The sequence below is a fragment of the Rhinopithecus bieti genome, unplaced genomic scaffold, assembly GCF_001698545.2.
Source record: "Rhinopithecus bieti isolate Rb0 unplaced genomic scaffold, ASM169854v2 scaffold_41913, whole genome shotgun sequence".
In the NCBI taxonomy this organism is placed as follows: domain Eukaryota; kingdom Metazoa; phylum Chordata; class Mammalia; order Primates; family Cercopithecidae; genus Rhinopithecus; species Rhinopithecus bieti.
In genome coordinates this window covers 3,111,604-3,135,673 of record NW_016818964.1, presented here as the reverse complement: position 1 = coordinate 3,135,673, position 24,070 = coordinate 3,111,604, and the positions used below count along the sequence as shown (strand labels likewise).

Genomic DNA, 24,070 nt, shown 5'->3' with positions numbered 1-24,070 from the left:
GGCTGCAGCAGCTGACCAGCACCGATTGTCTGGCACTCCCTAGTGAGATGACCCCAGTACCTCAGTTGAAAATGCAGAAATCACCGGTCTTCTGTGTCGCTCGCGCTGGGAGTTGGAGACTGGAGCTGTTCCTATTCGGCCATCTTGCTCCGCCCCCCCGATTGGTATTTCTAAGTAAACCAATAGAAATCAGGTGTAAGCTCGAATTCTTTATTCATCTTCCTTTTAACTAATTCTGTTTTAAAATGACAGTTGCATACCTTAAATATTTTAAATATCATGTTCTGCTTTCATAGCCACATTTGTATAAATAAATTCTGTAAAATAAATTTACACACTATAAAAATAAATTCTATTTTGAAAAAGAAAAAAAGAGGAAGAAATGAGGGTGGGAGCCCAGGGAGACCCCACCAAGCAGCAGGAACAGCATGTGCAAAGGCCCTGAGGTCGGGAGTGGCATGGGTGAGGAGCTGAAATGAGATAAGTAAGCAAGAAGGGGTGGGAGCGGGGCTGAGACGTAAGTGAGAAATCGTGGGCCACAGAGGGATGCTGGTCTTTAATTGAAGAACTATGGTGGGCTGCAGCAGGTGTGCGGTTTGAGAGAGACTCAGGTAAGCCCATGTGTTGTGTGTCCCTCTGCCTGCAGACTAGGTGTCCTTGTATCCCCCATGCCCAGGCTGGTACATGCCACAGAGCACACACCCAACACGTACTTGCTGGAAAGAAAAACTGCCCTGCCAATCACCCTTGTCCAGACACGGTCAGCCCCCTCCAAAGCTCCCCTCTCCTCTGGGAAGGGAGTCACATGCCTTAGCCTGGCAGGTCTGCCCACTGGGATGTGGCCATGCCTGCTCCTTCTTGTAGGTCCGTGTGCCATCTCCCTACATCTTCCAACCTTCCTGGATGCTCTCCTTGCTCCTCATCCTCTCCCACTCCCACCACTTCCCTCCAGCGTGTTACTCAGTCTTTCAGGGAAGGTCAACCACTACTCCTTCTCAGAAGCCTTCCCAGGTCACATATTTGTAGGCTGACCGACCTTGTGAATAAATGAGTGAATGAATTAGTGGATTTTGATTTTGACATAACCAGCACTTCCTAGATGCCTATCAAAGCCTGGCACGACATGAGTGCTTTCCCCATCTCACTGGCCCACAAGCCTTCCAGTTGGTGTGACCATCCCAGTTTACCGATGAGAAAACTGAGGCTCAGGAAGATCACATCACTTGCACAAGGCCCCACAGCGAGACAGCCACAGAGATAGGAGCAAATACAAATCCCCTGAGCACTTGTGGCTTTTATTTGTCCCATCAGTTCATCCATCCATCCATTCAACACATATTCACTGAGTGTCCTCTCTGTGTGGGGACAGAGAGGGGCTTTTAGGGGCTTGTGAATAAAATACAGAAAGATCCTTGCCCTTGCAGAGGTCTCGGGTTACTCGGGAGAGGCAGGCAATTAACAATAGGTGTGATCAAGAAACAAGGACATACAAGCCTGGCCAATATGGGGAAACTCCGTCTTTACTAAAAATACAAAAATTAGCCAGGCATGGTGGCATGCACCTGTAATCCCAGCTACTTGGGAGGCTGAGGCAGGAGAATCACTTGAACCTGGGAGGCTGAGGTTGTAGTGAGCTGAGATGGCAGCACTGCACTCCAGAACAAGACTCCGTTAAAAAGGAAAAGAGAAGAGCGCACAGGAGAGGAGAGGAGAGGAAAGGAGAGGAGAGGAGAGGAAAGGAGAGGAACGGAAGAGGAGAGGAGAGAGGAGAGGAGAGGAGAGGAAGGAGAGGAGAGCAGAGGAAAGGGAGAGGAGAGGGGCAAGAGGAAGGAGAGACGAGGAGGAGGAGAGGAGAGGAAAGGAGAGGAAGGGCGAGGAAAGGAGGAGGAGAGGAGGAGGAAAGCGAGAGAGAGCAGAGGAAAAGAAGGAAGAGCAGAGGAGAGAGGAGAGGAGAGGAGAGGAGAGGAGAGGAGAGGAAAGGAGAGGAGAGCAGAGGAAAGGAGAGGAGAGGAGAGGAAAGGAGAGGAGAGCAGAGGAAAGGAGAGGAGAGGAGAGGAAAGGAGAGGAGAAGACATTAAGTGGAGTGGGTAAGGGTGACTAGAGGTGCCAGTGGCCCTGGCAGGGGTCACAGCCAGCCTTCCCGGGAGGCTGAGACAGTGGGTTTTATGGTTCTCCTCTCCAAAATCTCTGCTGCGCAGTCCTCTGGAGCCTTTAGCCTGGGAAATGGCCATACAAATGAAGGGACCAGCCCCTCCACACCTGTGGGCCTTTCTTGTCAGGTGGACGAGAGACTGAGAAAAAAACAAAACACAGAGACAAAGTACAGAAAAAGAAAACCGGGCCCAGGGGACTGGCACTCAGCATACGAAGGACCTGCACCGGCACCGGTCTCTGAGTTCCCTCAGTATTTATTGATTACCATTTTCACTATCTCAGCAAGAGGAATGCGGTGGGAGAGGAGGGTGATAGTGGGGAGAAGGTCAGCAAGAAAACATGTGAACAAAGGAGTCTGTGTCACAGATAAATTCAAGGGAGGGTACTATGCCTGGATGTGCACGTAGGCCAGATTTATGCTTCTCTCCACCCAAACATCTCAGTGGAGTAAAGAATAATAAAGCAGCATTGCTGCCACCATGTCTCGCCTCCCACCACAGAGCAGTTTTCTCCTATCTCAGAGTTGAACAAATGTACGCGGATTTTATACCGAGACATTCAGTTCCCAGGGGCAGGCAGGAGAAAGAGGCCTTCCTCTTATCTCAACTGCAAGAGGCCTTCCTCTTTTACTAATCCTCCTCAGCACAGACCCTTCATGGGTGTGTCGGTCTGGGGGACGGTCAGGTCTTTCCCATCCCACAGGGTCATATTTCAGACTATCACATGGGGAGAAACCTTGGACAATACCCAGCTTTCCAGGGCAGAGGTCTCCGCAGATTTCCTCAGTGCATTGTACCCCTGATTTATCAAGACTGGAGAAGGGCGATGACTTTTACCAAGCATACNAAACATCTCAGTGGAGTAAAGAATAATAAAGCAGCATTGCTGCCACCATGTCTCGCCTCCCACCACAGAGCAGTTTTTCTCCTATCTCAGAGTTGAACAAATGTACGCGGATTTTATACCGAGACATTCAGTTCCCAGGGGCAGGCAGGAGAAAGAGGCCTTCCTCTTATCTCAACTGCAAGAGGCCTTCCTCTTTTACTAATCCTCCTCAGCACAGACCCTTCATGGGTGTGTCGGTCTGGGGGACGGTCAGGTCTTTCCCATCCCACAGGGTCATATTTCAGACTATCACATGGGGAGAAACCCTGGACAATACCCAGCTTTCCAGGGCAGAGGTCTCCGCAGATTTCCTCAGTGCATTGTACCCCTGATTTATCAAGACTGGAGAAGGGCGATGACTTTTACCAAGCATACTGCCTGTAAACATTTTGTTAACAAGGCACATCCTGCACTGCCCTAGATCCCTTAAACCTTGATTCCATACAACACATGTTCTTGTGAGCTCAAGGTTGGGGCAAAGTTACAGATTAACAGCATCTCAGAGCAAAGCAATTGTTCAGGGTACAGGTCAAAATGGAGTTTCTTATGTCTTCCCTTTCTACATAGACACAGTAACAGTCTGACCTCTCTTTCTTTTCCCTACAGCAAAGGTGGACTTGATGCATAAAAGAGGGATTCACCCTAACCAAGAATGAGGGTGCCCAGTGTCAGAGGACCAGGATAGACAGGCTGCCTTGGTGTGGTCCAGCTTGACCTACACGACATAGAAAGCCTCTGTGCAGCCTCCGAGCAGGGGCTTTTTTGCCTCTTCCAGCATAGGCTGGGTGCCAGGAGTCTGGTTTGCTGTCTGCCTCCACTCTGCCTGCAGCATTGCCTGCCTGGACTGAGGTCATTCATGTGGGCGCATGACAGAAGTGACAGACTGGTGTGTTGGCAAGGATGATCACAGATGGGAAGGCCTAGTTCCTGGCCCTGCTTTTCCCAGACACTGACTGTGGCTGGAGCAAATACCTTCTTCTTCTTGGGCTTCCACTGCCCGTTCGTGCAATGATGAGGTTGCCCTGGATGCCCCCAGAAGACTCTTCTATTTTGGGCAATACTTTGATGTTCATATTGGAAATGATAGAACTGGCTCCAAAGTTTTATGTATAGTGATTCTGCCATGCATTTGTTTAGTCAATAAATACTTACTGGGAATCTACTATGTGCCAGGCTGTGTTCCAGGGAGGGAGAAGCCAGGATCGACAGGAGAGACAGGGACTTTGTTCAAGCAGAGCTGAGGTCACATGGCCTGCTTCGTCCCCATTTCCTAGTGTCCCCTTCAGAACCAGCCAGGAGCACGTTCCCTGCCCCACTGGGTCATCACGTCGGTGCTCAGGTGTTCCCACAAAGGTGCAAAGCCAAGGTAACCTTTCTCATTGGGAAACCAGCTCTCCATTAGTGCTCAGTTTCTCAAATTTTATTTCCTCCCAAACCACGTTCATGATTAGGACTGAATTCCCATCTCTTTTGTACATTATTTGCTCAAGACTTATCCTTAAATCAATTCATGTTAGGAAAAGAAAATTTGTTTAAACAGAAAAATTAATATTGCAGTCATACATAGAAACTAGCACAACTTGCCACAAGTAGAAAGTAAAAATGCACACAACAAAACGAATTCGGTGATTAAATTCTACCAAGACTGTCACAGATCGCAGGCTCCCAGCCTACGGTTTGCTCCGCCTTGTTAGAAAGGAAAGTCAGCAAGTCTAAGATGGTGGTAAAGATGGGCTGACATCAAGCCGAGACTCACTCCAGGGGGAGCTCAGAATGATCAAAAGAGAACTGGAAGAGGGAGGACTTTGCCACTGAGTGATTCCACATCATGAGCAGAAACCACCTGAGATTGTTTACCTTGTGAACAGAGCAGTTATCTCCCTGATCCCTGGAGACCTTGACCAAGGTTGGAATGTTTTCCTGATTATGTCCTTGACTGATTGGCTTTTCTTTCTTCTTTTTAAATTTTGGAGTAATTTTAGCTTCACAGAAAAGATATGAAGAGAGTCCACTGAATTTCCACGCACCTTCAACAGCTTTACCTACTGCTAACATCTTCCATGACTGTGAGACGTCGGTCACAACTGAGGAGCGAATGTTGGTAGCTTGCTATTCGCCAAACTACAGAATTTATTTGAATTTCATCATCTTTTTAAATGAATACTTTTTTTTTCTGTTCCAGCATCCAATCCAGGATACACGTCACATATGGATCTATCTCCCTTCCCCATCTCCACCCTGAGCTTGGTTCAGATTCCTAAAAGTCAGGGGATCACACTGGGCAGGCTAGGAAGTGAAAAAAGTTGCAGCAGAAAGGGTGGCAGGGACCTGCACTTCCTGAGACAGATCCATGGTGGGGACTGTGGATCTCATCTGGGGAGGCTTCTTGACAATCCGAAGGGTACCCTCTAGCTAAGATGGCACTCCAAGAGTAGCCTTGAGGCACCCAATCTGCTCCACTGTCAGGAGAAATATTGAGTGAAATATTTAAACAAGTACTGAAATAGAAAAGTATAAATATGTAGCCAGATTTTTAAAATAGTATGAATGTCTCCAACAAACCAAAAATGGAGCAGAAGCATAAGAATGTGTGAGGCAGGCAAGAGATCCTGTAGCCAGGGTCCTAAGAGGATCTCAGAAAGGCCTGGACATAGCAGGAGACGCTCCATGAAGGAGTATGGACTTGGGACAAGGTTCCATCTTGATGGACCCATGGAGATCTACTCCTGGCTGGTTGCTACTCCAGCAGGCTTGGTTTTATGAATTTGGGGAGAAATGGGTCTTTATTTTCAAGGAGGCTCTAAAGCCCCAGAAACTGAGGACCTCAGAGCTAGAGGAAACCCTGAAGAGCTTCTCTCTGGGGCAAGGACAGAGGGTGGAGTGAGGGGTGGGAAGAGGAAGCATCTAGCCCTGTCCACTCTGAAGTCTTCTCATCTTTCCCTGGAAAATCTGATTAGGTAGTTCTGCATGGGACCTGGGAATCTGCATTTTAATGAGACCCCCAATTAAGCTTGGTAAGTTCCATACTTCTTCAGGTTGCCTCTCTGTGTTTTATCAACTATGAGTCTTTACAAAAGTCCCTGGGTGTGGGTGAGCCAATAGTGCCTGGCCCTCAGGGTTCCCAACATCCCTCCCACTTGCTCCTTCCCATGTAATCTGCTACTCTCTCTGTATTACTTACCGATCATAGTCCCAACCCTGGAGGATGCCACACAAAGTCCAGACTGTCTAATCAGGGAGACTGACATATGGGAAGGTAAACTGCTCTGGTTTGCTCCAGGTGTTTGTAAAGGGAGGGGCAGACTTTCTGTGGCATCTAGAGAAGACTTTGTGCAGTGGGTGATTTTGAGCTGGAGCTGGCAGGATGGAAAGGAGTGTATCAGGCAAAGAGAGTGAGATGGATAGTTCAAGCCAACTGAGATATATGTGTAATCATAGAGAGTACAGGATGAAACAGCAGGGTGGCATTCATTTCAATTTATTGTATTTTGATTTTCATTTAGGTATAGTTCACACAAAGTACACAAATATCACAAATATTTCTGCCCACTATTTCTTCAAAATTTTCTGTTCTCCACTGTCCCTCACTTTTTTTTGCCTAGAACTCCAGTTACACATATGTTAGTCCATTGATGTTGTCCCACAAGTCACTGGGACTCGTTTATTATTATTATTATTTTCCAGCTTGCTGTCTTCAGTTTGAATAGTTCCTATTGATATATTTTCAAGATCACAGATCTTTTCTTCCTTAGTACTAAATTTGCTGCTAAACCCAGCCAGTGAATTTTTCATTTCAGATGTTAAGTTTTCATCTCTAGAAGTTTGATTTTCTCACATTACAGTAAAATTTTTATTATTTAAGCATATTTTAAGTAGCTGTTTTAAAGTCCTTGTCTGCAAATTCCTTAATCTCTATTATGTCTGAGCCTGTTTCTATTGCTTAATTTTTCTTCTGGTCATGGGTCACATTTTCCTAGTCCTAGAATGTCTAGCAATTTTTGATTGGATGCTGGACATCATAACATTACAATTTTGTTGTCTTCCTTTACAGTGCTTGAAATTTGTTTTAACAGGCAATAAGTTACTTACAGATCTGCTTGAGCTTGTCAAGGCATGTTTTAAAGCTTTGTTAGGGTAGGTCTAGCGCAGCTTTAATTCAAAGTTAGTTTAGCCCTTATGCCAAGATGTGATACTTCTGGGTCTCTACTGAATGCTCCAGGTCTCTCCACTTTCGGTGGTCATAACCTTAATAGATCCTCATGCTTTGTGAACTCTGAAAATTATTTTGTTTATACCTTCACAGTAGGTTTATTTTTTCTTCTGTGTGTGTGCGTGTGTTTGCTTATGTGTGTGTGTGTGTGTGTGTGTGTGTGTGTCTGTGTGTGTCTGTGTGTCTGTGTTGACCAGCCATGTGGAATTTCACTTTATGTATGCAGAGCTCAGTACTTAGCTTTGGACTTAAAGAGACCCCTATGCACATTTCTAAAGCTCTTCTCTAGTCCTTCACTGCACAAATTGTAGCTTCCTCAGTTTTCTCAAATTCTAATGTCTGTCTCCTAAGCTCAGCAAGCTTCTCATGCCCTCCTTGGGTTTTCTTCCACATGTCCAGAAAGCGTCCTTAGGCAGAAAATTGGGACAATTGTGGAACTTATCTCATTTTTTATCTTCCCTGCCTATTCTCCAATGTCTGAATTGTTTTATATATTTTTTGAGTATCTCAATAGTGTCATAAATTTCATCCAGTTTTCTGTTTACAACTGTTTGCAACCAATATCAGTTACTTTGTTTTGGCCAAAAGTGTAAGTCAACTCAAACTTTATATATATACCTGTGTAACTTTACCTTAAGTAGCTACAGGACTTTTCGTCACCCTGAGTTCCCCTGTCTTCAGTTTGCTGTCTAATCCAGTCAAGATTACTCTTGCTTATTACCTTGCTTATTACCAGTCAAGATTATTCTTGCTTATTACCTTGCTTATTACCCTTGCTTATTACCAGTCAGGATTACTCTTCAGAGGTAAACAGATTATTTCATTTTATTTCAATTCATTTATTCTTTTAGCAACCACTTACTGGACCATGAGTATTGGCCAAAGAGTGGGTGTGCAAGTAGACAAAACCAAGGTAGACAAGATCCCTGATTCATGAATTGTTCAGTCATACAAATAAATGTGAAACTATGACAGTGATAAGTGTTTCACTGAGAAGTTAATGGTACTATAAAAATAGGTGCTAGGAGAAATTTTTCTTATTTGAGTGATCAAAGAGAGTTTCCTTGAGGAAATGGTATGAACTAGGGCCTAAATAATGAATAAAAGTTAATTAGGGGAAAAGTCAGATGAAGAGAGTTGGAAGGATATTCCAGAAGTAGGAAACAACAAATATCACATGTGAGCATAAAAATTAATGGGGAGAATGGGCTGACGTGGATGTCAAGGGCAAGGGGCTTCATGATCTGCGATGAAGTTAGAGGGGCCAGCAGAGCCCAGGCTGTGCAAGTTAAGACTTCAGTGTTCACTTTGGGAAACGGGAAGCTATTGAGACATTTCAAATAGTAAGTGACACAGTCAGGTTTGAGTTTTAAAAGACTATTCTGCCTGTCACGTGCAGAGTGAATTGGAGGAGCAGGACAGGGTATGCAGAGAGAGCTGTTAGGAAGCTTTGTGGTAGCCCAGGCAAGACACCATGGCAGCACAAATAGCCTGCTAGAGTGAAGGCAGTGAAAAGTGGATGGAGTTGCACAACATTTAGGAGGTAAAGTTGACAAAACTGGGGATAAATTGACATGAAGAAGAAGGAAGTGCAAGGATGCCTCCTAGGCTCAACTAACTAGGTGAATGGTGGACCCAGTGACAGAAATGTTGAAAAGGGGTTTCGGTTGTGGCTGTTGCTGGGAGATGGTTCTTGGGGAGGAGTCTGAGTTCATTGTAGTTCATATTGCATGGAAGGTTTATTTGCAACATCAGGAGGAGATATCAAGTAGGCAGTTAGACATATAGAGATCAAAGGAAAGGAATGAGCTGGAGAATAAAAATAATATATCATTTGCATGTCTAGCTGGAGAATAAAAATAATGTATCATTTGCATGTCTTAGTAATGAAGTCATGGGTGTTGTGGCATGAGATCAGCTGGAGGGAGAGGAGAGATTAAAGTGAGGAGAGAGCTACAATCAAGTAAGTGAGTGCCAGGGCTCGCCAACCGTGCAAGGACAGGGCAGGAGAAGAGGAACCCGCAAAGGTGGGTAAGGAGGAGGTGCAGAGAGATTGGGAATGTGTTGTCACTGAGCCAGAGGGAAGGACTGGATCAGAGCAAGGTCTTCAGTGTCAAATGCAGCTGGGAAGTCAAGGAAGATGAGAACCTAGACATACTAGTTGGCTTTTAGTAGCATCTGGGTCGCACTTTTGTGAATACAGAAGCCAGGCTGGAATGGACCAGTGAGTGAATAGGAGGTAAGGCCACAGAGGCCATGAATACACAGCTCTTGAAAATTTGGGCCACAAGGGGAGGAGTATGGAAATAGGGCGGCAGTTAGAAGCAAATGAGAGGGTGAAAGGAGTGTTTTTGTTGTTGTGTTGTTGTTGCTTTCTTTGTCTTAACGAGCAAGACTTGAACAGTTTCCAAGCTAACAGCAAGGATCAGGTGGACAGGGAGATTTTAAGTACAGAAAAGAGAGGTGGAAGGGTCCTGAGATGGAGAGAAGAGATACTTTCCAAGGCCCAGGAAGGGAGACTGGACATCAAAGGAGGGCAGATCCTCTGCTTTGTTGGTAGAGTGCAGGTGTAGGGGAGAGAGAGGGGTGACAGGGAAAGTAGGGATAGGCAGAGAAGATGCCCTTTGAGGGAAGCTGAGACAATTCCTTTTCATAGGATCTCTCTTTTATGTGAGATAGGAGGCAAGGCTGTCTGCTGAGTGTGTGTGTGTGTGTGTGTGTGTGTGCGCGCACGCGCGCGCATGCGCGCACGCACATGTGGGCACACATGCATATGTAGCAGGCTGGGCATCTACTCCACCCTGGAATAAAAAGGTTAAGGACATGGAAAAGGTGAAGGCTTCCCCTGAAAATGGGAGCGTGAGCTGATGAGTTACCTGTTGCCAGGTGGATAAAGGCTGGTGGTTGGGAACCCACAGTGGACAAGGCTGCCTTGCAGAACCTCTCTTTCAGCAGCATTTGGCAGGGAAGGAGCAGACAGGTAGGTTCTACTACACATGGAGCCTTGCCACTGGGCTGGGACATGAAGACAAAGGCCTGGGGGTGAAGCACATTAGATTAAAATGAAGCCCTTGACACCCAAGCTGGATAAAGAGGCAAATGAAGATAGGGGATGGGGTGAAATTTAGGAATGCAAACAGCTGGGTCCTCAAAGGTGAAGCTGGGGTGGTAAGTCAGGGCCCAATAAATAAGGCTCTTGAATGCCAGGGCCTTGAGCATTTTTCCTGAGCTCAATGGGGAGCCACTGAGGAATTCAAGGTGAGGTGAATGATATACCAGATCAGCATCTGGAAAGGTCACCTTGTCTGCAGGGTGGAGTGCTTGGAGATGGGAGTGGGTGAGAGACAATGGAAGGTGGAATGCAGGCTGTGGTAGCTGGGAGGGAGAGGCCCAGAAGAGGCAAGCCCTGGGGACAGCAGAGTGTCCCTGTTACCCCAAAGAGCAGAGTCCACTGGTCAAATGCTCACATAAACCCAGGCCACAGCCAAAAGAGGGGCAAGGGCCTTGGCAGGGCTGGGAGAGAGAAGGGATGGCCACAGGAGGACAGGAGTTCAGGGTGGAGAGAAGCAAAGTGGGGAGTGTAGTGGATTTTAAGAGCTGACTGAATGAGCTTTGGCCACGGTTTTCCCCCAAGAGAGCAATGACCTGGGGGCCCTCAGACATAGATCCCAGACTCAGAAGAGAGGGAGGGGCCTTTGGAGATCACCTCTTCCTGAAGTCTTGTGAAAAGCAGAGATTTACCTGAAGTCACATGGAGGCCAGTACCATTGATGAGTCAGGACACTTACTAGCCAACTCGCCGACTGCGGGTGGGTCTCCCCTACTCAACCCAAGCCCAAAAGAAACAAGACTTGAGGCATGGAGGTCATGTCTGATAGGCCATCTCTGCTGATGGGGATGGGGAATTGTTTGGGGGGTACAACCCAGTGCCAGTGGAGGCCCCCTGAGAGCCACCTGCCCCATCCCCAGCCTCCACAGAAAGGGGCACAGACCCCTGGTGCTTGTGGCATCCTGGTACCTGGCAGCACCCTCTTCCCCTCCATGTGGCGGATGTCCTCTTCCTTCAACCTGGTCCTCTTTCCCATGGTCATGAATAGCCAGGGACACTCCTTTCCTTCACCCTGGTTCCAAGGGAGGAACACAAAATCATAAGAGCCACAAAAGAGATGCAGCTTTGGTCTCCTGCCCACCATGGACTGAATGCTGTGCTGGGCATTCTGCAGACGTTATCTCGCCCTTCCTCAGAGCTGCCCTCCTTACAGATTGGGGTCGACGCAATTCAGAAGGTGAAGCAATGCAAAGACAATGCTGTTCTCTAAACAGAAAGTGCTGCTCTGAGGTTAGGAGGGGAACCATGATCTTGCTTAGGCTCTGACTTCTGAGTGGCTGTCAAGATCAAGTGCTGCCACTTCATCATTGAGGCTAGAGGGCCTGCAGACCCCAAGTTAACACAGTAGACCCCAGCTTATCACAGGGAAGCCTGCAGATGCCACACTCTTACACGGCTTCCTGAAGAGCCCCAGTCTGTCACAGAGCTCATCAAATACGAGAAACTCGGGGTTTCAGTCCCATATTCCAGGAGGCCTCCTTCGTTTCACCACTCTGGTCTTTTTTTTTTTTTTTTTTTGAGATGGAGTTTCACTCTTGTTGCCCAGACTGGAGTGCAGTGGCCTGATCTCGACTCACTGCAACCTCCGCCTCCCGGGTTCAGGTGATTCTCCTGCCTCAGCCTCCTGAGTAGCTGAGACTACAGGTGCCTACCACCATGCCTGGCTAACTTTTGCATTTTTAGTAGAGATGGGGTTTTGCCATGTTGACCAGGCTGGTCTTGAACTCCTGACCTCGGGTGATCTGCCCGCCTCGAAAGTGCTGGGATTACAGGTGTGAGCCACCACGCCCAGCCACCACCCCAGTTCTGAGGCTGGTATAAATGCTTCTCCATCTCAGGGCAGTGCACCAAGTGTCTACTGAGACCCTACATTGGGCAGTTTTAGGTGCTGGCAGGGGAAGCGGGAAGGAGGACAGGAAGCAGGTGTGTAGAGCAATGAGGAACACAGACAGGTGCCAGGATAGTCTTGAGAATTCTCTGCTGCTGAGGTTCTCTGCAGCCATCCCCCAGTGGGTTCCAAGGCCCAGAACCAAGTCTGCACATCCCTGCATGCGGCCCCCTCTCTCTGCAGCCCGTCTCTCCCACTCCCCAGCCCTTCCTGCCAGCTTCTCTGGTGCTGAGATCTGTGTCACAGAACCTTTTCTGTTTCTCAAAGCTGCCTGGCTCTGGGTTCCCTCTGGGCCCTTGCACAGGTGGTCCTCCTAGCCTGAATCTCTCTCTTCTCTGCTTTTCCCCTTTACCTTGCTAACATTTTTCAAGTCTCGATCAGCTGCCACTTCCTCTGGAAGCCTTTCTCATTATGGAATAGGTGCACCCAATGCCTGTACTTACTCATCCCACACACACTTCTTGTGCCTAGTGGTGTTTGCTAATTGCCCGTCTTCCCAGTGGGCTCCTTAAGGACCAGGGCCTGTCTCTCTGTCCCTCACTGTAGCCCCAACACCTGGTGCAACACCTGCATAATAAGTGTACATGTTCAACCCAGTGGACCAAATGCATGAATTACACATTCAAAGAACCTAGAGATTATCTAAAGGCATGAGTGTGGTCAGTGGTAATCCACTTGGTAATAGAAGTCAAGTAAATTTCAGAAGTGGCAGAAGAGAGAAGGGTGAGAGTGATGAAGTCACAACAGGAAAGGGGGGCCAGAGAGGGCCTCTCAAGCCAGAAATAGCTAAGCAGAGTCTTCCAGAATGAGAAACAAGGGCTTTTCCATGAGCAAAGGAAGGTGGCGTCCAGGAGGGGCATTTGTAGGAGAGTATGCTGTGCCTGAGCAAGGGGTGGGTGAGTGAGAGGAGGAGGGAGGGAGGTGGACCCTGGGCTGTTGGCTATTGGTGTTGACTTCAGAGACTGCAGATAAATACACTGGCTGGCAGTGGGGCCGAACAGAGGGGAAGCAGTCAACTCGTAACGCCATGTGTCACAGGGTTCCCAGCGAGCTCTTTAAGAGCCAGGACCCTGGCTATCTGTCCCCCATTGTAGCCCCAACACTTCCATCTCCCAGCAGACCATCTCTGTGCAGAGTCAGATTGGTGAAGTTTCTCAAGAAAAACATTTTGAGGAAACATGACCAGAGGAGGGAGATGAGTCCAGAAGCCTTCAGGATTGTACAGTGGGAGGAGATAAGGAGGGTTAGGACCAAGGGAAGAGCAAAGAGATGGAGAGAAGCTGGGGCTTGCGATGTCTTGGGGAGGAAGAACAGTTGGGGGAAGGAGGGTGGCCGAAGAGTGCAGAGTGACCATCAGTCTCCTGACTTGGAAGACGGCAGCGTGGGTAAAATGGCCTTCTTGGAGAAAGGGAGAGATGGGGCACTCAGGGTGGGGGCAGCTCCGGAGGTCAGTTCAGAACATGTTGGCAAAGAGTCCAGTAGGTGGATGGATGGATGTGAGCATAACTTAGAAAGAAAACTCCACTTTAGTCAAACAGGCAAACACAAAACTACAAAAGAGAAATTGTCCAATCACATCAGTGGAAATGGAGAGAAATGAACAGTTTTGCAAAAGAATTACTCATTCAGTAAAAGGGTTCTTTATAAAGTTCCATCTAAGTTAAATTATATCTGGTATAATAAAATGTGATTCATTTACGTATTTCATTTCCACAGAGAAATTGTTCGGAATGTGGCTGTCACATTATGCTTGGTCTGACATAGACGAGTGACTGTGTGTGGCAGTATTTTTGTCACTTTCGGCAAAGGTTCTCTTGTCTTTTCCTTCTCCATTTCTGGCAAAATAATTGTTCACTTGTTGACTGAATTCTTGCTCCAGTGGGTAAAGTCTTTCCTTCACAATAGGGAGTAACACTTCATGCTGGTGCTCCTAGGAGAAGAGTGGGTGGCAGCCATTCACACCATAGTATAAATGACTAAAGAACAAAGTTTGATGAAGGGCAAGAGGGGTTACGAAGGCACTGTGCTTGTGAAAAGGATGATGGGGGGAAGGACATCCAGGTCATGGGGGAGAAATTGTACAATTGGTGAGGAGAGAAAAGGCTTCAGACAGATGTGACCTATAGGAGCACACACCTGCTTTGCTTTCCCTTGGCTGAGCACAGACCTCACCTAGTCTTGCATTGGATTCATACACCTTCCTTCTCTAAAATGACCATTTGCTGTTGTATCTCAGGGTCAACCCACCTCCTTTGTAAAGGTGTGTTAAAGTGAATGAGATCTTTCTGATGAAACTGAACAGGTGAGGGTGCTGTCGGCAGGGCTGCGGAGACCTGTGAGCATTACTTCACAGATTTGCCCAAATCAAATGCTCTCTGACTTCAACAAAACAACAGTAAAAGTAATGTATTGAGCACTCACCATGTGCCGGGTCCTGTGTTGCACAATTTATGTGTCTTATCACACTCAGTCCTCTGAACAACTCTGTAAGGTAACTGTCTCTGTTTTACAAAGGTGAAACAGAAGTCCAGAGAGGTTACTTGTCCACCATTGAATGTCAGGGTTGGATGCAAGCCCAGCCCTGTTGGGGTTTGAAATTGCTATCAGGTCATTTAGTCTGAAGTCTCCTTGGTGCCAAATCCTTGTCAACTGAGGCTTGAAGGGGAAGCAGACAGATGTGGCTAGAGCTGCAGCTCATCAGCAACTGACCACCAGTGCTCAGGGCACCTGGAGGACCACAGCAAAAAGGACAGCCTTTTGCTCCAGGTTTCCACTTTTCGAGAGATATGAACACATTAGTAAATGTCTGTTTCTGGCAACAGGCAGCCAGGGTGAGAAAATAATCAGATCTACACAAAATGTATAAAGAATGTGTGGAGGGACCTCCAAAGGGTGAGAAACCACTTCTGGCTGCTAAGAGGGGGACTTTGCAATCTGGTCTCACACTCTCAATTCTTAAAAAATAAGTCCATGAAGCAGAAAAAAAGCATGGGATTTGGAATTTGAGATCTGACTTTGAAGCCCACACAGAACATAGACAAGTCAACTGTGTGGTTTGGGGTAAGTTACGCAGACTCTCTGTGGCCTGTTTACTCATTTGCAAGTAAAACAGTAATGATGATACCTACATCATGGAACTATTGTGAGGCTCAAAGGAGATAACGTGAGAGAGCTCTGCTAGCCGGCCTATTTGTCTTCATTCTGCTGCTGATGGCGGGGGTTGTTGAACTGTCTCTGATTCAGGGCCTGGACCCTCAGTTTACCCTCTCAATGGTTCTTACTTCTCTTGCAGACATATTTGGTTCCAAAATGGCATCTTCCCTTTATGGAGTACTCTTTGCTGTTGGCCTCTGTGCTCCAGTCTACTGTGTGTCCCTGGTCAATGCCCCCAGCGGATACCCCCACCCATCCTCCACAGAGAGCACCCCTGCCTCACTGGTGTATTCCCTCAACACCAACTTTGCCTTCCACCTGTACCGCAGGCTGGTTCTGGAGACCCCGAGTCAGAACGTCTTCTTCTCCCCCGTGAGTGTCTCCACTTCCCTGGCCATGCTCTCCCTTGGGGCCCACTCAGTCACCAAGACCCAGATTCTCGAGGGCCTGGGCTTCAACCTCACACACACACCAGAGTCTGCCATCCACCAGGGCTTCCAGCACTTGGTTCATTCACTGACTGTTCCAAGCAAAGACCTGGCCTTGAAGATGGGAAGTGCCCTCTTTGTCAAGAAGGAGTTGCAGCTACAAGCAAATTTCTTGGGCAATGTCAAGAGGCTGTATGAAGCAGAAGTCTTTTCTACAGATTTCTCCAACCCCTCCATTGCCCAGGTGAAGATCAACAGCTACGTGAAAAAGAAGACCCAAGGGAAGGTTGTAGACATAATCCAAGGCCTTGACCTTCTGACAGCCATGGTGCTGGTGAACCACATTTTCTTTAAAGGCAAGGATTTGGGAAGTTGATTTTTATTTATTTATTTTATGATGATGCTGATGATTTTTGCTTAGTGAAATACACAAGGCAAACAAAGCCTAGACTGCAGGGTGGAGAAATGGGAGGGCCTGAACTCTGATTAGCTTTGCAGTTAGCTGACTGCAGGACCTGGGACAGCTCATGTTTATCAGTTACAGTGGGGGACTCATTTAGTTCTCTTTGGGTAGACAGATAAAGTGTCTCCAGGTGTGTTTGCATTTGACTCAGTGGGAAACCCATAGGAAAAATCTGGAAACTACTTGAGAGAAAGGATCTCTTGCCACCAGCAGCTGTCCCACTGCCCCTTGAAAGTTTTAAAGAAGGAACATGGAACTCTCTGACAACCCAGTTTAAGAAGCAAATCCAAGAGTGTGAACACTTTCATAGGTGTAGAAATGTAGACAAGTTGATGTGACTGTCATTCATATCTCATATATATATGAAGTCTACTTCATCTATAACTGCATATATATATATATGTTAGAGATTTACAGTTTTCACTGTGTTGTAGGGAATGCACATCAGCTTTGAAATCAAACAACTTGGATTTGGATTTTACCTCTGCCCCATACTTGCTCTATGATCCTCAGCATGTGTCTCTAAAAGATTTACCATGTGTTGAGTGTCTGACCTGTGCCAGTCTCTGTGCTGACTGGATAGTTTGATCATAAAGCCAACTTTATAGGGTTGGGCTTGAGATAGAAGTGCCTGGCGTCTCCAGGCAGAGTTTTCACGAATGTCACCGTATCATCCCTCCCTTCCTCCGTCCCTCTCCTCCCCTTCCTTCCTCCCTCCCTTCATCCACCTGCTCCCTGTAACTCATTTATCCATGCACTAGTTTATCTGTCCATCCATCCAGGCATGCACCTAGCCAACCAGCCAGACATCTATCCATTGACGTACTCATCTACCCATCTACCCATTCACAAAGCTATCCATCCACTTGTCCATCCATCAGTTCATCCATCCATCCACCTAGCTAGCCAACCACCTGTCCATTAATCTATCCATCTATCTACCCACCCTATATCCACCCATTCACCAAACTATCCACCCATTTATCCATATGTCATTCATCCATAAATCCATGCATGCATCCATCTATCCACCCAGACAGCCAAACATGTATCCATTAACCTGTTCATCCCTCTACCCTCCATTTACCCATCCAGCAAACTATCCACCCATTTATCCATCCATCAGTTCATCCATCCATCCATCTATCCATCCATGCATCCACTCATCCACCCAGCTAGCCATCTAGCTAGCCAACTACCTATGCATTAATCTGTTCATCTATCTATCCATCCATCAGTTCATCCATCCATCCATCCATCCATTCATCCATCTATCCACCCAGCCATCCAACCATCTATCCATTAGCTTTTCATCTATCCATCCACCCTCCATCTGCCAAGCTATCCACCCATTTATCCATCCATCCTACAAAGAGGAAAGAGAAGGAAAGAAAACTGGTATGCTTTGAGCCCTTACTAAGTTACCTTCACTCTATGTTGTTCTATTTAACTCAATTCTATTTTTAATTGAAATACAACTCACATATCATAAAATTCACCATTTTATTGATTTTCAGTATATTCACAAGTTTGGGCAACTACTCCGCTGTGTAATTCCAGAGCATTTTTTTTGTTGTTGTTACCTCAAAAAGAAACCTCATACCCATTAGCAGTAATTCCCTATTTCATTTTGCTGTCTTTGCCTCACTAATTGCACTTTGACATAAAGATCTCATTTCTCTCTTTGTGCTAGCCAAGTGGGAGAAGCCCTTTTACCCTGCATATACAAGAAAGAACTTCCCATTTCTGGTGGGCAAGCAGGTCACTGTGCATGTCCCCATGATGCACCAGAAGGAGCAGTTTGCTTTTGGGATGGATACAGAGCTGAACTGCTTTGTGCTTCAGATGGACTACAAGGGAGATGCCGTGGCCTTCTTTGTCCTCCCTAGCAAGGGCAAGATGAGGCAACTGGAACAGGCCTTGTCAGCCAGAACACTGAGAAAGTGGAGCCACTCACTCCAGAAAAGGTGGGTATCTGTGTCAGTCACCTGGGCCCTGAGGCAGGGGACACACACATTCAAAGATGGGGGAGAGATTGTGCTAACCACTGTTGGATAATCACTTCTGAACAATGAGTACCAACGGTATGCAGGACAGAGAGCCTGGGGCTCTCTATACATGTTTACACTTGAAGTTCACTATCACCTGATGAGGAGTCTTAATACCACTCATTTCACAGGTGAGGAAATGGAGGCTCCAAGGTGGTAAGTGAATTGTCCAAGGTCATGTAGCTGTTACATGCTAGCAGAGCTGGCTCTAGAAGCCAATCTGATATTGAAATCTTTGGAATGATCCCATAAAAGCAAGCAAACAAAAGCATTGGTGGTCACATATAAGAAAGAGGATAACCATATTACCAAATCCAAAGGTTGGTGAACAGATAAAGTAAGCTACTATTTACAAAGTGCTTAGGAGAATTCCTAGAAGATAGTAAGTGTTCAGTAAATGTTAGCTAATAGTGTTATTATTGGTCCTATAATTATTATGGTGAGTATAAAAATATGGAGAATATCAAAAAGATTAATCATGAGATAAAAAAGGAATGTCAAAGTTTTGTGTTCTGTCTCTTAGCAATATATTGTTGGCATCATAGAATGATTTCAGCAGCATTCCCTGGTGCTCATAGTCTGGGAAGAGAGAAGGAAGGCTGCAGTGTAACTGGAATTCAAGAAAGAGATTGGGCAATGCCCCAGGGGAGGGCAGGAAAGGTGCTGAGGAGCTTCTGAGCAGAGAGAGATCACTTTCAGCTGGGACTCAGGGACAGCTTCAAGGAGGCGGTGGGGTTTAGATGCACATACGGGTAGCATATGAGCACACAGAGGCTTGGGAAGGGCAGCTTTGGTAGACAATGCACTGGCAAGAACTCAAAGTCAAGGATGAAGAGATGCTGCAGGGTGTGTCAGCGACTTCTTCTCTTCTCAGGCTGCATCTGGGGCTGCGGATAAGAAGAGGAGGTGGCACAGAAGCTCAGGGAGGAAGGCATGGAGCACATAGCAGCAGATGGAGCACAGAGAAAACAGGGAAAGGGGATAGTGGCAGGGAAGAGAGAGCTGTCCCTGGCATGAGGGGTCACAAGACACCTGTCAGATGAGGACTGAAATGTGTCCACCCAATATTTTTGTGCTTTCATTGCTGTGAGTCACTAAGTACATAACCTTGGGCAAAGCACTAAAACTAAGCTTTACCATCTTTAAAATGGGGACAGTGTTGTTGAATGTGCCTGGGACAATGTCTGGCATACAATATATGTTCAGGCCAGACTCATGCCGTAATCCTAGCACTTTGGGAGGCTGAGGCAGGTGAATTGCCTGAGCTCAGAAGTTCAAGACCAGCCTGGGCAACACGATGAAACCCTGTCTCTACTAAAATACAAGAAAAATTAGCCAGACGTGGCCACGTGTAACTGTAATCCCAGCTACTTGGGAGGCCGAGGCAGGAGAAAAGCTTGAACCCGGGAGGCGGAGGTTGTAGTGAACTAAGACCATGCTGTTGCACTCCAGCCTGAGTGACAGAGCGAGACTCCATCTAAAAAAAAAATGTTCAATACATGTGGGCTGTTTTCTCTTGGTTCAGAGGGAAAAAAATATTGTGCTAAATTATCAGGTGGTGCTGTTCAATATAGTAGCCACTAAGCCACCTGCAGTTATTTACACTTAAATTATCTGAAATTCAGTAAAATTAAAATTTTAGTTTCTCATTTGCACAAGCCACTGTTCAAGTTGCTCAATAGCCACACATGGCTAGTGGCTACCATACTGGAGAGCGCAGGTCGAGGATCTTCCCAGCATCACAGGCAGTTCTGCTGGACTTTGCTGCTCTAGGGCATTAGCAGGGCCTGCATCAGGAAGTGCTGGTGAGGAGGTACTCTGGACAGTGAGTGGGTGGTTGATGAGCTTCCATTGCTGCTTGACGTCTCCTGTTGGTTTCTGCCATAGACTCCCTTGCCGACCACCTTCTCACCTCTGCACCCACTTCACTGGGGGCCCGTCTGTCTCCTTGCATGTTTTTAGTGCTGGACCTGCTCAGCTGGGAGACTTACTTCAAGAGCAACCTGGGGTTCTTGGCTAGGATGTGTTGACCTTTTTAGCAGCAATTAGCAATGGCTGGAGGAAGAACGGAGTCTCCCAAAATGGCATCTAGGAGCAGAGATGCAGACACCATGGGCTTGTGACCTCATTGTTTCCTTTTCCCTACTGCACAGGTGGATAGAGGTGTTCATCCCCAAATTTTCCATTTCTGCCTCCTACAATCTGGAAACCATCCTCCCAAAGATGGGCATCCAAAATGCCTTTGACGAAAACGCTGATTTTTCTGGAATTACAAAGAGAGACTCCCTGCAGCTTTCTAAAGTGAGTTGAATGAGAATATTTGCAAAAAAGTCCAAGCAGGAAGCACCTGCAGAATTAATCAAGTGCTCTTATGTCATTGATAAGGAAACAGAGGCCTGAAAGGTGAAATGAGGTTCTTCTGTGGCCAGAAGAACCAAATCTTGCGACCTATGGCCACCATCCCTCCGGCACACAGCATGTGTTATCCCTCTTCACACAAATGTTCCGAAGGCATCCTCAGCAGGCAGCTGCTCCCCCACACCTGCTGCAGGCGAGCAGGTGCTCCCCTGGGATCTGACCTCACCTTTTTCCTCCCTGGAGTTTAGGCCCTCACACAGGCATCACAATATGGCTGTCCATAGGCCATTTGCACCCACAGATGTGTTGTCTGGCCTTCAGTGTGTAAGGAGAGAGAGAGAGACAGAGAAAGAGAGAGAGAGAGAGAGAGACAGAGACAGAGGAGAGAGAGAGGAGACAGACAGAGAGAGACAGAGGGGGGGGGAGAGAGAGATACAGAGAGAGAGAGAGAGAGACAGAAGAGAAAGAGAGACAGAAGAGAGAGAGAGAGGAGAGAGACAGAGACAGAGAGAGAGAGAGAGGAGAGAGAGAGAGAGAGAGGAGTTTTAAAACGTAGTATATTGGATCTAAAAGTCTAGATTTCTGATCCTCTTGAAACAAATCACTGACCCTAATTCCCACATGGCAACAGTGAGTCTATGTGTCCACATGGCAGCCATCACCGGAGTTGAGTTGTGAGTGACCCTTTTAGTCAGACAGGACCCTCCAGGTATTGTGGGCACCCCATGCTCTTACAAGAAGTCTCCTTCAGTTAATTGGGGTTACCTGCCTAACCCCTGCACACATATGGGTTACTGATCTCTGACCTAAACTTTTATTTTGATAATGGATTATAATAGTCAGAAGTGATCTTGGGGCTACTGAAGGGGACCTTTGTCACTGGTCTACAGAAAATGCTGAGAGGCCCCACTGGAATATGATGAGCATAATGGACCTTTTCTCGAGGAAAATGCATCTGAGCCCATGAAAAACAATGCCTGTAGTCACAGGAGCTCAAGTCTCCCTGAAGCTTAGAAATCCAGGAACTCCAGGTTAAGAATCTCTTCCCTAGCAGACAAAGAAGGGATCTAACCTTAGTCATATCAAACCCATGTCTGCCATGCGAGAACTGCAGCAGTTACTACTGCTGGCAAGTCCACAAGCATTTGCCTTGTATGATCTCCCTTAATTTACACAATAACCTTACGGGACACATGCAATTATTATTACCTTTTATAGATCGGGAAACTGAAGCACGTGGCATCTAAATAATTTGCAACCATAAGTGGCAGAGCTGAGACTCACTCCTATCTTCCTGCTCTGTGTTTGTCACCATCTCACTCGCGGTGTAAGGACCAATGGACCATAGTCAACACCCACTGCAATGTACTGAGCAAACCCAATGCCAGGCATTTGAACCTTGAATCCTTTCAAGGTAGACCTCACCATTCCAGGGCAAAACACTCAGTTTAGTTTACTTAGTTAAGTAAAAGTGTCTCTACTGGGGCCACTGATGTTTGTTTTTCCTTTGGCAGGCAACCCACAAGGCTGTGCTGGATGTCAGTGAAGAGGGCACTGGGGCCACAGCAGCTACCGCCACCAAGTTCATAGTCCGATCGAAGGATGGTCCCTCTTACCTCACTGTCTCCTTCAATAGGACCTTCTTGATAATGATTACAAATAAAGCCACAGACAGTATTCTCTTTCTAGGGAAAGTGGAAAATCCCACTAAATCCTAGGTGGGAAATGGCCTGTTGACTGATGACACTTTGCTAATGCACAAGAAATAACAAACCACATCCCTCTTTCTGTTCTGAGGGTGCACGTGACCCCAGTGGAGCTGCATTCACTGGCAGGGACGCCACTTCCAAGGCTCAATCACCAAACCATCAACAGGGACCCCAGTCACAAGCCAACGCTCATTAACCCCAGTCAGTGCTCTTTTCCACAAAGTCTCCCAGGTCACTAGCTTCATGGGATGTTGTTGGGTTACCATATTTCCATTCCTTGGGGCTCCTGGGAATGGAAATATGCCAATGCAGGTCAGGCACTTCTATTGCAGAATTACAATAACACATTCAATAAAACTAAAATATGAATTCAGCTGTCAACAGGGTCCTAATCTGAAAATGATTTACTGGTGAACTCGCAGTGGCTGGGCTGCCGTCCCACGACATCTCAGAGGCTGCATGATTTTTCCTTCATTTATTCAGCAAAAACTTACTGCGCACTTAATATATGCTAGGAGTAAATCAGGCAAGATTCCTGGCATGTTAGGCCTAAATGGGGGAGACAGACCCCCTACAGCAACAACGAAACCAAGCCTATAAACGTGGTCATAACAGCTTATAAGTGCCATGAAGGCATTGAATAGGATGACTGAGAGTGAGGGGAGGACAAGAGAGGGGTGTGAGCATAAAGGCTGTGAGTCAGGAATGAGCGGCATGTTGGAGGGACAGAGCAAGGACCTTGTAGCATCATGTGGGGCAGATGGAAGAAATGAAGATGCAGAGGCTCAAGGAGGTCAGCTGGTGGAGGCCGTTGTTGGCCAAGGAGAGAGCCTGCGTTTGTGGGGAGCACCAGGGCACGGGGTGACGAGGGCTAATGCATGGGCTGTGAAGGTCTCCCTGGGTGCTGTGGAACAGTTTTCCATCTCCTCGAGGCTGGCTGTCTCCCTGACTCTGATGATGTCGTGTATGCACATGCAGCCTTCTGGGTGCTCAGCCCCTTCCCTGCAGGTCTGTAACAGCAATGGTCCTGCTCCCATACTCTGAGTCCTGAGAGCAGCACAATGAGTAATGGGCCACGGTGGCACCACAGCAAAGGCAGCTCATGTCCTTTGAGTCAGACTCACCATCCCTCCCTCCGTCATTGCCTGACAGGCTATGCTGGCACCTCTGTATCACCCTCATTACCAAGGGCATCTGGCGGCCTCCATGGAGCCCTTGCTCCAGTCAGATCCAAAGGCTCCTCTTCTGGGGACCCCAGTGCCCCACCCACCTTGGATGTGCCAGGGGCCTCATGTTGACTTTCTCATGCTGTTTTATAAGGAAAGAAATAAAACAGAAAGGAGTTACGCTGGAAAGCTGGCAGAAGTCCCAGGGGAACCTAACCCCCAGTCCTCAAGCTCCCACTTTATTTCACAAACAGAACAAGCTGCCACTGCACTCCAGCCTGGGCAACACAGCAAGACCCTGTCTCAAAACAACAAAAACAAACAAACAAAAAACAAAAACAGAATAGCTGAGACTCAAAGAGTAAAAACAGCTAACCTAGGCCATAGGGCCCTCCCTTGTTGACTTAGAACAAGGACCAATGGCTAGTTATGAAGAGCTCCCGAAACACCCCCTGGAGCAAACTTTGTTTTATACACAGTGCTCTTCCCTCGGGCTCTC

At 47.0% G+C, this 24,070-nt stretch overlaps 1 protein-coding gene across 3 annotated transcripts; it reads left to right on the top strand.

Moving 5' to 3' along the window:
- The first annotated feature begins 5,577 nt into the window (after window positions 1-5,577).
- Window positions 5,578-22,786, top strand: SERPINA9 (serpin family A member 9). Of its 3 annotated transcripts, XM_017857883.1 has the most exons (6): window positions 9,079-9,276; window positions 15,214-15,306; window positions 15,930-16,183; window positions 17,984-18,257; window positions 20,492-20,639; window positions 22,211-22,786. In XM_017857883.1, the coding sequence occupies exons 3-6, from the start codon at window positions 15,949-15,951 to the stop codon at window positions 22,412-22,414; spliced, it is 861 nt and encodes a 286-aa protein (XP_017713372.1). In that variant the 5' UTR covers window positions 9,079-9,276; window positions 15,214-15,306; window positions 15,930-15,948; the 3' UTR covers window positions 22,415-22,786. The 3 variants fall into 3 exon arrangements, with proteins under 3 accessions (XP_017713369.1, XP_017713372.1, XP_017713370.1); XM_017857880.1 differs by lacking the exons at window positions 9,079-9,276; window positions 15,214-15,306 and adding an exon at window positions 5,578-6,053 and having other exon boundaries at window positions 15,539-16,183; XM_017857881.1 differs by lacking the exon at window positions 15,214-15,306 and having other exon boundaries at window positions 15,539-16,183.
- Window positions 22,787-24,070: the final 1,284 nt, after the last annotated feature.